General features: G+C 41.0%; 1 protein-coding gene across 27 annotated transcripts in view; it reads left to right on the top strand.

Annotated features, from left to right (window-relative positions):
* Positions 1–14,110, top strand: part of SYNE1 (spectrin repeat containing nuclear envelope protein 1) — a 486,694-nt gene that overhangs the window by 341,177 nt on the left and 131,407 nt on the right. For 16 of the 27 annotated variants that reach the window (XM_085023506.1, XM_085023534.1, XM_085023521.1 and 13 more), the window contains 3 exons: positions 5,464–5,598; positions 6,535–6,644; positions 12,969–13,125. In XM_085023506.1, coding sequence (XP_084879632.1) covers positions 5,464–5,598; positions 6,535–6,644; positions 12,969–13,125 — 402 coding nt within the window. The remainder of the gene's footprint in view (positions 1–5,463; positions 5,599–6,534; positions 6,645–12,968; positions 13,126–14,110) is intronic. The other 11 variants (XM_085023512.1, XM_085023555.1, XM_085023620.1 and 8 more) reach the window with 3 other exon arrangements.

Consider the following 14,110-nt stretch of genomic DNA (forward strand, 5'->3'; position numbering starts at 1 on the left):
CTAGATTCTCTATCCCATTCTTCACAGAAAAAAAATGCATCCTAGATAAATCAAAGATTTAATGTCAAAATTAAATCTTTAAAGTTCTGGATGTATGAGTACTAAAAAAAAAAAAAAACAAACTTAGGGAGTTCCTGTTGTGGCACAGCAGAAACAATCTGATTAGATCCACGAGGATGTGGGTTTGATCCCTGGCTTCACTCAGGGGGTTAAGGATCTGGGGTTGCCTGGAGCAGTGGTGTAGGTCACAGATGCAGTTCAGATCCTTCGTTGCTATGGCTATGGTGTAGGCCAGCAGCTGTAGCTCTGATTTGACCTCTAGCCTGGGAACTTCCATATGCCACAGGCATGGCCCTCAAAAGACCAAAAAAAAAATCTTAGGATGGGAAAGACCTTTGCTAATATATCCAAAACCAAGTATTTTAGTTTCTTTAAAATTACTACACAGAAATGAGATGGGTCTGTATGAACAAGAAACTATTAACTAAATTAAAAAACATGGACAAATAAGAAGGACACTATGTAATTCACATGACCCAGAATTAATTCCCTTGATTTCCAGAAATCATTTGTAAGTCAGTAAGAAAATAAGAGCATGTTATCTAATGGAAATATGAACAAAAGATATGAAGAGATAATTCAAAGGAAAAGACATGCAAGTAGGTGGCCAGGGAATACATGAAAAGATCTTTGAGCTCATTATTGAATAAATAAATGCAAATAAAGACAAAATGCAACTTTTCATTTTAAATTTACATACTTTAAAATGCACACACAACCTGACTTTTAAGAATTAAAGCCAAAAGCAAACTATTAAAAGTATTAAACGAAACCAGAAGGGTTTTCTCACTGGGAGAGTATACCACATTTCTCTTAGGTTTATAAAAGGTATTGTCAGAGTTCCCAGGTGGCTCAGCAGGTTAAGAATCCGGTGGCACTGCTATGGCATGTGTTTGATCCCTGGCCCAGACATTTATGCATGCCCAGGGCATCGCCAAAAAAAAAAAAAAAAAAAAAAGAAAGAAAGAAAAGGTATTGCCAATCTAATGCATAATTCTTCCCCGCCCCCACCATTTTTTCCTCCAGTGTTGGCATGTGAATGAACTTAATCTCTTAAATAACTGAAACAAAGGGAAAGACTTCATGGTCTTCCCTCTGGGATAGTTGACCTTTACGAATTTCCACTCTGCCCTATGCCTTAAAGCAGGTAGGAGAGGAAGGAGCAGCCTGATACACTGGCACTTCTAGGGGTTAAACAGAGGTTGGGCGGTGGGGGCGGTGGGGGCGGGGGACAGATTGCGAGTGAAACTGGCCCAGTTAGGACTTTGGCAAGCTGGTCACCTGTCAAAAGAAGCTGTTCTCGGCTCCAGCTATTGTCATACGAGAACTTACAGGCAGCATTGCTAGACCTTCCAGAGAAAGAGTATTTGGATTGATACCTAAAATTTCCCAATTTTAAAACATTGACATTTAATTCTAATTTTTTTTAATAATTTGTGTGCCAAACAAAGCATATCCAGAAGCCAGGCTTAGTTCTTGAGCCATCACTTTGGAACCACAACTCTAAAGTCTGCCCAGCCTGGCCCCAGCAGTTAACTGAGTAGGTAACTCTGGGGCAAGAGTCCTGAACTTTCCCCAGTTTTTCTCCCTGAGGAGTTTTCTCATATGTAAAACAGGGCTAACAGTGGTATTTAACGTTTAAAAAAAAATTCTCCAGAATTTTAATGCACGTGATGCTTACAGCGAGTGCCCCAATCTCAGTATTAAAATACAGCAACTGTTTGCAAATCATATTCTTTGGGAGGGAAAAAATCTCCTGACCTGCTTCAAGGCCAGGTTTGAGACTTTGAGACTGCTAGGGCTGGGCTGAGCCTGGTCGTGGTCGGACACCTGTGGTGCCCACACCCAGCAAATCCTGCCCAGGGCCACAAAGATTCTTCACATTGACTAAAGGACAGACCCAGCCCACAAGAGTGAGCTTTCCTGAGGATACTGTTAGGGAAAGGGCAAACAGGGAAAAATGTGGCGGTGTTTTGCTGCACTAACATTTATTTTAAAATATCTATAAATTCCATCATCTCTTTCATCTCAGGAGTTTCCATTGTGTATTGATTTTTTAAATACAATCAGAGTTAATGAGATTATCTTGCCAACTGCAGGAATAAAAAGAGCCCTGTTTATGTTATTATTGCTGGAAAAAGGATCATTTCCTGGAGCAGAGTTGATCTGAAATTAACTAATGTTAATCAGGAAAGGGGGGGGAATCTTCCATGGAAGGTAGATGTCAGTGCAGATGTGCCCTTCATTTGGGGTTTGCATAATTCAGGAGATCCGGAATTATGGATCCGGATCCAAATTTCATGTGTGGCCATAAGCACATCATTTCTCAGGGCTCCTTATCTGTAAAATGGGCATGTCTATTATGGCCATTCTCTTGAACCAAATTGGACTTGCATGCAGTGAATAATCTGTTTGGTTCCCTCCACCCCACCCCCAAATAGTTTCCTTTTCTATATGACATGTAATAACTTCTCTCAAGGTACATGATATCGTCCTTTATAATAACTTCAGACCATTTTCACACATTATCATCCGTCCAAGGAGCAGAGAGAATGCCCCATATAAATAATGAAATGCTTTATAAATAAGTGTTTTATTTAATGTTTAGCATTCTCCAGTCCTCACTAATCTTCCAAGGAATGTTCCTGGCAAAAATGGGGACGCTTCTAGTATTTCCAAAATAAACAGCTTATGCAGCCCCACCCAAGGGGGACCCTGGGGATAGAAGCTGCTCTATTTCCTATTTCCTAGATAGGTGAGAGAACTCAGTATCAGACTCCAGAGAATGCAATCACCATTACTTTATTTCTTCTGTCAGTGCCTTCGTGTCCCAAGGGGAAAGGGGATGAAATTTGAATGGATTCTTAATCATTTTTGGCTTCTCATGGTCCAAGTATTATGTTTCAAAATGATGAAATCAGCGAGAAGAAAAATGCCCTAACCGAAAAACCAAGCCTAACCACAGGGAAAGCACATAGCAGGCATCTGCTTTTGATGCTGCCTGTTTCCTTTTTTTCTGTAGCTGTGGATCCAGGTTAGTCAACTAGGACTCCCCTTCTTAGACTCTGTCTTAGAATCCGAGCGTGGACCTGAGCATGTAAACGGGGTGAAGCTGTTCTTAAGACCTACCCTTGCGATTGGTATTTTTCCAAGTACACATTTGGTGTGAGGAAGTGGAAATCAGAGCGCTCAGTCAGACCGTAGTAAGGACAGCGAAGGGCGAGCTGGTGCCCCCAGACACTCCTGAGGGCATCTTTAGGCGGAGCTCCAACAGCAAACCTTTGCTGAAGAGCAAAGCAGAGAAGAAGTGGCTGGAGCCCACAAAAGAGAGTCAGCACGTCGTGGCCTCGGCTCCTGTTTTGCCAACCGGGGCTCTGACTGGGCACAGCTTTCCCCCTGTTACACTGACGTCTTTGGGGTCATTCTTTTGACCTCTGTTTCATCCTTGCCTGGAAAAGCCAGCATCTCTCAGAGCTTATTCTGCATGGATAGGGCATTCTCAGAGGGCGGAGGCCCTGCTTCATGCAGACATGTATGGAGTTCGGTCCTGGGATGATGCCCAGCTGCCCCTAACCTCCCAGCTTCAGGAAACTCCCTGCTTCTCTGGAAGAGGTGCTCCTGGGAGGGTGGGGCGAACTGAACTGAGTGTCACTGGTCACCTGTACTCAAGGTCCTACGAAGTGCAAATAGCTTATTTTAGACCAATGGCACCTCGTTGTTGTCCTCTCTAAACGACGTTCTTTTACTGCGGAGCTGGACTGTCTGCAAGGGAAGGAAGTACCTGTGAGCTAAGGTGGCTCGGAATCTGGGAGAGGATGGCATGTCACAGTACCTGTAGGTGTCACCGTTTCCTTCAGGCACTTCAAGCACCCATTCCAAGGTTGCAAAGTTCCCGATCTTAGCATTATCGGAAACATGTGACAGTTGAATCAGGAGATTCTAATGAATAAGACAGAGGGGAAATAGACTGTTTTCCTGTAATAGTGGGTGTAAAAGTCTGAGACTAGGAGTTCCCGTCGTGGCTCAGAGGTTAACGAATCCAACTAGGAACCATGAGGATGTGGGTTCGATCCCTGGCCTCGCTCAGTGGGTTAAGGATGCGGCATTGCCGTGAGCTGTGGTGTAGGTCACAGGCTCGGCTCGGATCCCATGTTGCTGTGGCTGTGGCGTAGACCAGCGGCTACAGCTCCGATTCGACCCCTAGCCTGGGAACCTCCATATGCTGCGGAAGTGGCCCTAGAAAACAGCAAAAAGACAAAACATACAAACAAACAAACAAACAGTCTGAGACTAAGAGGGAGAGAAGGGTCTTTGTGGACAATCAGGCTGTGTGAACCGGGATCCCATTCTATGCTCACAGAGGAACCAAAGGCCTGGGAGCCGGAGCCTCGGAGACGGCAGGATGACTCCTCTAAGGAGGCAACTTAAAGAAGGTTCCTTTCTCCGCCCCTCCCTGTGCTCCAGCCATTCTTGCCCCTCCTCTGCTCTCAAGGAGATGCCAGGTTCCTTTCCCTTTAAGGTCTTTGCTGCAGCTGTCCCCCAGGTCTGGAGCATCCTCCCCCTGGATCTTTGCTGGCACTCAACGCAGTTGTCACCCCCGAAGGTGCCTTCCTGCCCAGCCTAAGAAACCTCTCCCCTTTCACGTCTATTCTGTTATCTATTTCACCTTCTCTGTGGCTCTCATCACCATCTCAGTTTGTCTTGTTTGTTTATTGTCTTTCGTCTTTCCAGCAGGGCCTTTGTCTGGCTTCTCAGCAGAATTTCCCCCCTCCCCTGCCCCGGGTCCAGAACTGTGTCTGACATAAAGTGGGTACTGAGTATTTAGTGAGTGAGTCATTAAAATGGTGTGATTTCTCCTTTGACATAAAAATATTTGTGAGTAGAAAGGCTCTCATTCAGAAATGATTCCATTCTGATACGAAGAAACTTGCAAATTCCATCAGAATCATAACAGGAAGGATAAACCCCTGGCCGGGTAATAAGTGCTTTGGCTTTCTTCTTGAGCCTCAATTGATCGAAGCGAGCAGTGGCAACAGAGGACAGTGGAGCCTAGTCCTGGGGATGACAGTAGAGGAAATGAGATCTAGAGTTATATTCCTGTGGAAAAATTTTAGAAAAATAACTGGTGATCACATCAGTCAGCTGAAAAGCCTAGCCTCCAAATGATAAGATTTTCCCCCTCCAATATTTCTGAGTATAATCATCTATTTATTGTTCTCCTTCTTGCAGATGCCATAAATTCGATGGGTTTTGTGTTACCATTTTTTTTTTTTTTTTTAATGTGGCTTCATGTCCAAGTGGGACCACTGTGGTATTTTTCAGTCCACTCTAAAGGAGCCATCACTCCGTTTGGGTTAAGGTCTTCCTGTGGGTAGTATGACTTGATTTGTACCTTGTTTAAAGCAGGGAACAGCCCAGGAGAAGGAGGAGACTGATGCTGACCTGGCTGCCACTCAGAGCCCTGGGGTTCAGGAATGGCTGGCTCAAGCCCGGACTGCGTGGACCCACCAGCGACAGAGCAGTCTCCAGCAACAAAAAGTAATGCACCTCCTGTCTCTCTAGCCTGCAGCTTGGCCAAGCAAACACCTTGAGAGAAATGTTTTTGAAGGACAAGTCCCTTCTGTCCTAAAGACAGAGTGCCCCTTTAGCTTTCCTCTGGACAGGAGCAGGAGCTGGCTGTTTCCATGTACTTAACTCATGGCACTGGAATGACGGGTCATTTTAAAGTCTGTTTTCTAAGAAAAGCTTGTGCTTAGTTTTAAAATCGTGTAACTCAATTATAATCTGCATTATCAAGAGTCCCTACTCTATTTCACGTATTGCCCCAATTTGAATTTGTTATATATATAAAGCATCAAGAAGGCCTCTAAGAGTTGGTAAAGTCTTGGGTTACATGTTTTTCTGTTTTTGTTTTTTAAGAAGCAGAATTTATTTTCCACTGTCAAGTAGATACCATCACAAAATAGAAATGTTAAATTACTGCCTAGTGAAATGAATGAGATCTCATTGATACCTTAAATTTATGTATAGGGCATATTCAAGTATCTTCCCAGAGTAGAGGCATATATCATAAATAGCGAAAAGGTAAAACTAAGTCCATTGATGATCCAATTGATCAAGTAATTGGGGAATCCAAGAGAGATATCACTCTCAAGGATCCAGCTCAGTTGGAACAAGGCAGTATTGATTTTGAAATGTGAAAGTGCATTTTGTACCACTTGGGGGCACCGTTGCCCAGCAGAATTTTCCCATTGATCTTTGTAAGATTATTCAAAGATACTTTTTATCAAAGCCAAAGAAAGCTGCAGAGGACTTGAAGACATGTCTGAACGGTTACCTAAACCACACTTTTTATGTAACATGCAAACTTAAAAACTGACTACCAAAGTTCTTTGAGAATATTCTAGACATAGAACCATGATTGTTGACAATAAAGTAACAGTGATGTTTTTATTTGTCCTTTTCTTTGAGCAGGAGTTGGAGCAGGAATTAGCAGAGCAGAAAAGCCTCCTCCGGTCAGTAGCCAGTCGTGGGGAAGAAATTCTAACTCAACATTCAGCTGCAGAGACTGCTGGTGGTGTTGGGTATGTTTCTTTCATTATTCTTATTATTTTAATATTGACTAATTTATTTTTTAGATTCCACATATGAGTGATATCATACAGTATTTGTCTTTCTCTGACTTATCATACGAAGCAAAATACCCTCCAAGACCATCCATGTTGTTGCAAATGGAAAAAAAAAAAAAAAATCCATATTTTTTATGGCTGAGTAATATTCCATTGTACATATACACTGCATTTTCTTTATCTATTCATCTGTGATAGACACTTAGGTTGCTTCCATATCTTGGCTATTGTGAATAATGCTGCTATGAACATTATTACACATGGGGTGCATGTATCTTTTTTTTTCTTTTTTTGTCTTTTCTAGGGCCTGAACCTGCGGCATGTGGAAGTTCCCAGGCTAGGGGTCTAATTGGAGCTGTAGCTGCCCGCCTATGCCACAGCTACAGCAATGTGGGATCCGAGCTGTATCTGAGACCTATACCACAGCTCACGGCAACACTGGATCCTTAGCCCACTGAACAAGGCCAGGGATCAAACCCACATCCTCATGGTTCCTAGTTGGATTCGTTTCCTCTGCGCCATGACGGGAACTCCCGCATGTATCTTTTTGAATTAAAGTTTTTATTTGCTTTGAATATATATCCTGCACTGGAATTGCTGGACCATATGGTAGTTCTGTGTGTGTGTGTGTGTGTGTGTGTGTGTGTGTCTTTTTAGGGCTGAACTCATGGCATATGGAGGTTCCCAGGCCAGGGGTCCAGTTGGAGCTACAACTGCTGGCTTATGCCCCAGCCACAGCAATGCCAGATCCGAGTCACGTCTGTGACCTACACCCCAGCTCATGGCAACACCAAATCCTTGGCCCACTGAGTGAGGCCAGGGATCAAACCCACATCCTCATGGATGCTAATTGGGTTCATTACCTCTGAGCCACAACAGGAACTCTCCTATGGTAGTTCTATTTCTAGTTTTTTGAGGAACCTCCATAATGTTTCCATCTTGGCCGCACCGGCAGCAGTGTACAAGGGCTTCCTTTTCTCCACATCCTCGCCACTATTTGTAATCTGTGGTCTTTTTGATGGTAACCATTCTAGCAGGAGTGAAATACCTCATTGTGGCTTTGATTTACATTGCTCTGATAACAGTTTACCATTTTATTCTTCTTGCTGTTTTCATGATATTTGAAGCAATGTAAACATCTCACTCCAAATTCTATTTTAAACATCTTCTGCAAAAATTTAATCATTTCGTTTCCACTTTATGATATTAAATTTACTTGCATTTTGAACATTTTGTTTTGCAGTATGAATGTAGGTGGTAACTGTGATGACTGGCTTGTTTGCCCTCTTGCCAGTATGCTCAGAATATCTGTCTAGGGAAGACGCTTGTACATTTTTTTTTTTTTTTGTCTTTTTTTGCTTTTTCTAGGGCCGCTCCCACGGCATATAGAGATCCCCAGGCTAGGGGTCTAATCGGAGCCATAGCCACCGGCCTATGCCAGAGCCACAGCAACGTGGGATCTGATCCGAGTCTGCAACCTGCACCACAGCTCACAGCAATGCTGGATCCTCAACCCACTGAGCAAGGCCAGGGATTGAACCCGAAACCTCATGGTTCTTAGTTGGATTCATTAACCACTGCACCATGACGGGAACTCCAAGTTCATTTTTTAAAATCAAGAAATGCATTCTAAAATTAGATCATGTCTTTGACTGAATGATTATATCTAACTGCAAAATGTTTTCCCTAACAAGAGCTTATCTTTCCCTAATATCATTCTAAGAAATATATACAATTTAATTGCCTTCTAAAGACTATGGTTTTTCTTGATGATCTGTTTCTATAATTTCTATGTACAAAGTCATTGAGCTTTGAGTCCTGGTTTGGAGTGGAGACTGGAAGTCTTATATATAGAAAAGTAAAGTGTTAAAAGAAAAATTAGGGAAAGTGGAGAATTTTCAAGTTGAAGATTCTGGTTTAAAATGTAGGAAGGAGAAGTTCCTTAGTGGTCTAGTGGTTATGGTCTGGGTGTTGTCACTGCTATGGTTCAGGTTCGATCCCTGGCGCAGGAACTTCCACATGGTGCAGGTGCAGCCAAAAAAAAAAAAAAAAAAAGGTAGGAAGGAAAGAAAATTGAAACAGAATGGAAGTAGGAAGTATTCCTGTATTTAGAAGCAGGACTGGGTTTTTCTCCAGTTCTGCAGCTATCACCAGGAAAAAGTAACTCAATTCTGAGACTTCAGTTGCTCATCAGTAGGATCAGAATAGTTGGGCTGCTGTCATCACAGAAAGATTATAAACACTGCAGATGTCAACTGAAAGGATATATAGGAGACCTATCTTTAAAATCTAAAACATTTTTTAAAAAGTTTTAGTGCAGAGTTCCCTTCATGGCTCAGCAGTTAACGAACCCAGCTGGGATCCATGAGGATGCAGGTTCAATCCCTGGCCTTGCTCAGTGGATTAAGGATCCGGCGTTGCCGTGAGCTGTGGTGTAGGTGCAGACAAAGCTCGGATCTGTCATCGCTGTGGCTGTAGTGTAGGCTGGCAGCTGTAGCGCCAATCTGCCCCTAGCCTGGGAACTTCCATATGCTTCAGGTGCAGCCCTGAAAAGCAAAACAAAAAAAAAAAGTTTTAGTGCAGCCTCTGTGATGATGTATGGCTAAAGGTTGTACCATCATATGCCAAATAGCTCTAGCTCCATGGACTCCAGTGATCTCTTTTCTGAACATTTGTTGGGAGGAAGTTGACTTTTGAAATATTATTTATGGTACCAAATAATTGAAAGAGACAGAAATGCCTATTAGTTAAAAAAAAAAAAAGCCTAAGAAAAGATTTATACCTAATAATCTTCACAAAAAACTATATAACACTATCAGAAAATGTATATGTGGTACAAAGTAAAAAAATGTGATATAAAATTGAACGTATAGTGTATGTGTAAGAACAAGACTGGGATGCAGATTGTCCAAAGTAACTTTGGCAAGGGCAGATTTGGAGATTTTTCTTTTCTTTTTTTTTTTCTTTTTTTTGCTATTTCTTTGGGCCGCTCCCGCGGCATATGGAAGTTCCCAGACTAGGGGTTGAATCGGAGCTGTAGCCACTGGCCTATGCCAGAGCCACAGCAACGCTGGATCCGAGCCGCATCTGCAACCCACACCACAGCTCAGGCAACGCCAGATCGTTAACCCACTGAGCAAGGGCAGGGACCGAACCCGCAACCTCATGGTTCCTAGTCGGATTCGTTAACCATTGCGCCATGATGGGAACTCTGGAGATTTTTCTTTTCTTTTTCTTTTTTTTTTTTAAATCAGTGCTGATATAATGTTGCTGACATATGACATCGGTGTTGATTATATATATGTGTGTGTGTACATACATACATATAGGAAATAAGGAAATATTCAAGGAAAGGAAGACAAAGCAAAAACAGTAAAATTATTGATACAACGAATAAATACCAATTTAAAAGAAGAAGAATGAATACTATTATAACATGTATATTCAGGAATTCCATTAAAATGACATGAATACTGTAAGAATTGTGTTAAAATATAATGGGATTTTATAAGCATGTTGTGCTCATGCTTAAACATGCTGATAAGGCCATAAACAGGTGCCTATATAAATCCAAAATGAGAAATGCAGTTTCTTCCACGCTGACTCTGAGTTGAGACTTGCCTTCACGTTGCATTTTCTCTTCTGTTGCCAGTTCTTCTGAGATGTTTATTCATCCTTCATAGCTTTCTGAGTATTTTTGCCAAACTCTGCTTTTACGAAGAAACCATCCACACTTGCCTCCTCATCACATGTAGAGTCACGAAAAGCGGTGGTCGAAGTCTGCTGCAACTTTCTTGCCGTGATTTTTTTTTTCTTCCCCTGGTCTCTAGCTTTGGAATGGACCTAGATGAAAGGCAAACAACTCTAAATTGCTTTTTCAAATAGAAAAATATTTTAACGAGAAATTTGTGGTGCCGTACTGACTTTCTGTACAAGAGTCACTTTAAAGACTGCTTATAAATTCTTTGATTTTTGTACAAATTCTTTAGAAAAGTCTCCTTTAACTCTCGTTGATTATAGTTCAGCAAGCCTTTCAAGCCTCTGGGTAAATATACCAAGCAAACAAACAACCATAAATTAAACAACAGCTAGAAGCAAAAGGAAAAAAAAAAAATATATATATAATATATATTAATATATAAGTATATGTATTTTTTGAAGAATAACATTGCTGGGAAAAAGGCTTTATATATATATATATATATATATTTTTAAAGCTTTGTATATTTAATCTTCAAAAGTAAATTGGTTTGCACAAGAAAACCCCTATGAAAGAGGCACGACTTGCTTCATGGCTACAAACTTAATAAAGAATGAGTATTACATGATTTATGGGACAATTGATGGAAGAGTCCTTCCAAGATTACTACAGAAACTCAACTGGAAATTAATTTATATAAATATCAAAGGGAAAGATGAATATTCTCCATGGGAAATGAAAGGCTGTGTTCTAATTTAAAATTGATTTGCTAATGGCATTTTATATGTGTCAATGATTAAATATAGGAGTATATAGATAATATACTCCTGGTTTTATACTAAATTGTTTTTGCAAATATAAATGAATTAAAAGTGACCCACTGTACTCCACCAACATGAAAGACAGCATGATAAAGAAATTCAATTTCAGAAGAATTTTAAAACTTGTTTTTTATTTTAAAAGATGTTTAAAAAGAAAAGTCTAGAGACTAGTATAATGAACAGAATTAAAAAGTATCAATTTTATTTTGATTTTTTTTTTTTTGGCCATGCTGCAACATGCAGCAGTTCCCAGCCCAGGGACTGAACCCACACGATGGCAGTGACCCAAGCCACAGTAGTGACAATGCCAGATCTTTCACTGCTAGGCCACCCGGGAACTCCCTGTTTTGGGGTTTTTTTTCCCCACTCAAAATTACTTTTTAAAATCAATTCATATTGATACATATAAATCTAGTTCTTTCATTTTAACTGCTTTTAACAGTATTTTATCTTGTGACAGTAACAATGTAATCATACATTTTCTTATTTATAGGCCTTTATATTGTTGCTATTTCTTTTTTTGCTATTACTGGGATTGTTGAACTTAAATTTTTTACATGTCTTTAAGTATTCAGGTGAGAAAGAGTCTCTAAGTTATATTCCAGAAGTAGAATTCCTGCATTATAGCCTTATAGATGATTTTTTAAGGCTTGTCTCAACAGTCTTACCTAAAGAAATGATTGTATTCAACATTTATGCTGAAAGGAATAGACTTTGGGGTGGTGTTTTCTGCCAATTGACATTTTTTTTTTCTTCACTTGAACAAAAGTTTCCTTCGCAATAAGAATGGCTACCTAGTATGGCTTTCAGATGACATGGTTCTAGTTAGGCCTTCCAATGCCCTGACAAACTAGGATCTGTTAGCACGTGGGTCCCCCAGAGTTGTCTCACCATTACCACTGTCATTTGGCCCCATTCATTGAATGGCTGCTTTGTACCAGATCGGATCATAGGAATTATGCCTCTCTTTTCTAAATTTAATTCTCATACTTCTGCAAGACAGGTACTACCTTCATTTTAAAGATGAGAAAATTGCAGCTCTGAGAATTGAAGCCAGTTACTCAAAGCCACAAATTTAATGTGTTGGGGCAGGAAACCCAGATCTGTGTCACTCCAAAAGCCATCGTCCTCTCAGCTGCCACCTGCTGCTGCCTGTCTTTAAGGATGACACTGTAGTGCCTTCCTTCCATGTTCTATACTCTTAGCCCATGTCCTGATGGTATTTGCCTTGGACTCCTGGTAAAAACTCTCAGTACAAGAGGCAGCATTTTTAGCGTTTTTGAATTTATCCGTGGGCTGTTTGACAAAGGATATGAGTTTGATCATACACTTTCTATTTCTGAAAGTTACATTTTTTTGGCCACGCCTATAGCATGAAGCTGTTCCTGGGCCAGGGATTGAACCTACACCACAGCAGTTACCAGAGCCACTGCAGTGACACAGCTGGATCCTTAACCCACTGGGCCACAAGGGAACTCCTAGAAGTTACAGTTATCGCTTATCTTGAAGGCAGAGCTCTTTTCAGTGTGTTTTTAAATTATGATGTTCATGATTCAACTATAATATAAGTAAGAATATACTTGTGTTACAATTGGTCTCAAATTTACCATCTTAATTTATATTTTTAAAGGGTCAGCTAATGACTGAAATAATCTGGTTCCAATGTGAGAGGCCAGATCTAGTACACACAGTACGTTACCTAGAACTTGTTGCCTTTTTACACACATTGTAAACTTAGATTATTTATTCTTCTAATAGCGAAAAACCTGATGTGTTATCCCAGGAGTTGGGGATGGAAGGGGAGAAGGCACCCGCTGAAGACCAGATGAGAGTGAAATGGGAAAGCCTACATCAAGAATTTAGCACCAAGCAGAAACTGCTTCAGAATGTTCTGGAACAGGAACAAGAGCCAGTGGTATTGAACATTTTGCTTTTACATATTAACTAATATAAAATATGTACAGCTTACGCTGTAAGAATGACTATAACTGTGCAATAACCTACATTTCATCGTCGATTCCAAAATAAGACAAATTAGTCATCCTACATTTTCCTTAGCAAGCCTGTTTCACGTATCCCTTTATTATTATATATTTATGTGTGGAAATTGATTTGACTTCTAGATACTATTTTACTCAGAGATGATTAATATCTGATGACTCGTTAGCACAAATCATTAAATTTTAGATGCCTCCCCTTCTTTTTTCCCACGACTTTGAAAATTAAGGATGCCAATTAAAGATATACACATCAAGGCCAAAATAAATTCTAAGAATCTGTTGGTAAATTATCAAGTTATCTTATTTTCCATGGCTACTTCCAGTATTTAATCATTTCGTATCTTAGTGGGAAACACCCCTGGGACCTCAGTGGAGCTAAAGGCAAAGGCCAGTGGTCAGTTACAGTGGCCACAGACCCATCTGCAGGCTGGTTCCCAAGATGGGTGGGACTTGTTGTGATGTTGGACTTGGTTCCACCAAGCAAGCCAAATCTGGTGGAATTAAACATAGCAACAGAAGGTTCCAGATAATAGTTATTACTTTAGCCTCAGCAGAAGCTGGAGAACAACAGAGAGTCAGAGGAATTCACCCTTTAAAGAGCTAATGAGGGAAAGCAGTGATGCTCAAAACAGCTATGGCCTATCAGGACTTCGAAGGTAGATGCCTGGTCCCAGATCCTGGGCCAGCAATGCTCTAGCCATCCCACAACCACAACCCCAGTGGTATCATCAGGGTAAATTCTGGAACCTTTCCTGTGGATCTGAGGAAGCTGCTGTTCTCACTGCTCTGGGCAGGAATCGATTAGGAGCTGGGCGAGGCCGAACCCAAAAGAGAAAGAGTGTCCATAAGTACAGAGCATCCGAGGAGGGAGAGGCAGGAGCTGTCGGAGTGGGCACTGTA

The sequence above is a fragment of the Sus scrofa genome, chromosome 1 (genome assembly GCF_054392235.1).
Source record: "Sus scrofa isolate SSC_HxYL_T2T_F1_AM1 chromosome 1, Sscrofa_HxYL_maternal_Yorkshire_Landrace_v2.0, whole genome shotgun sequence".
NCBI lineage: Eukaryota > Metazoa > Chordata > Mammalia > Artiodactyla > Suidae > Sus > Sus scrofa.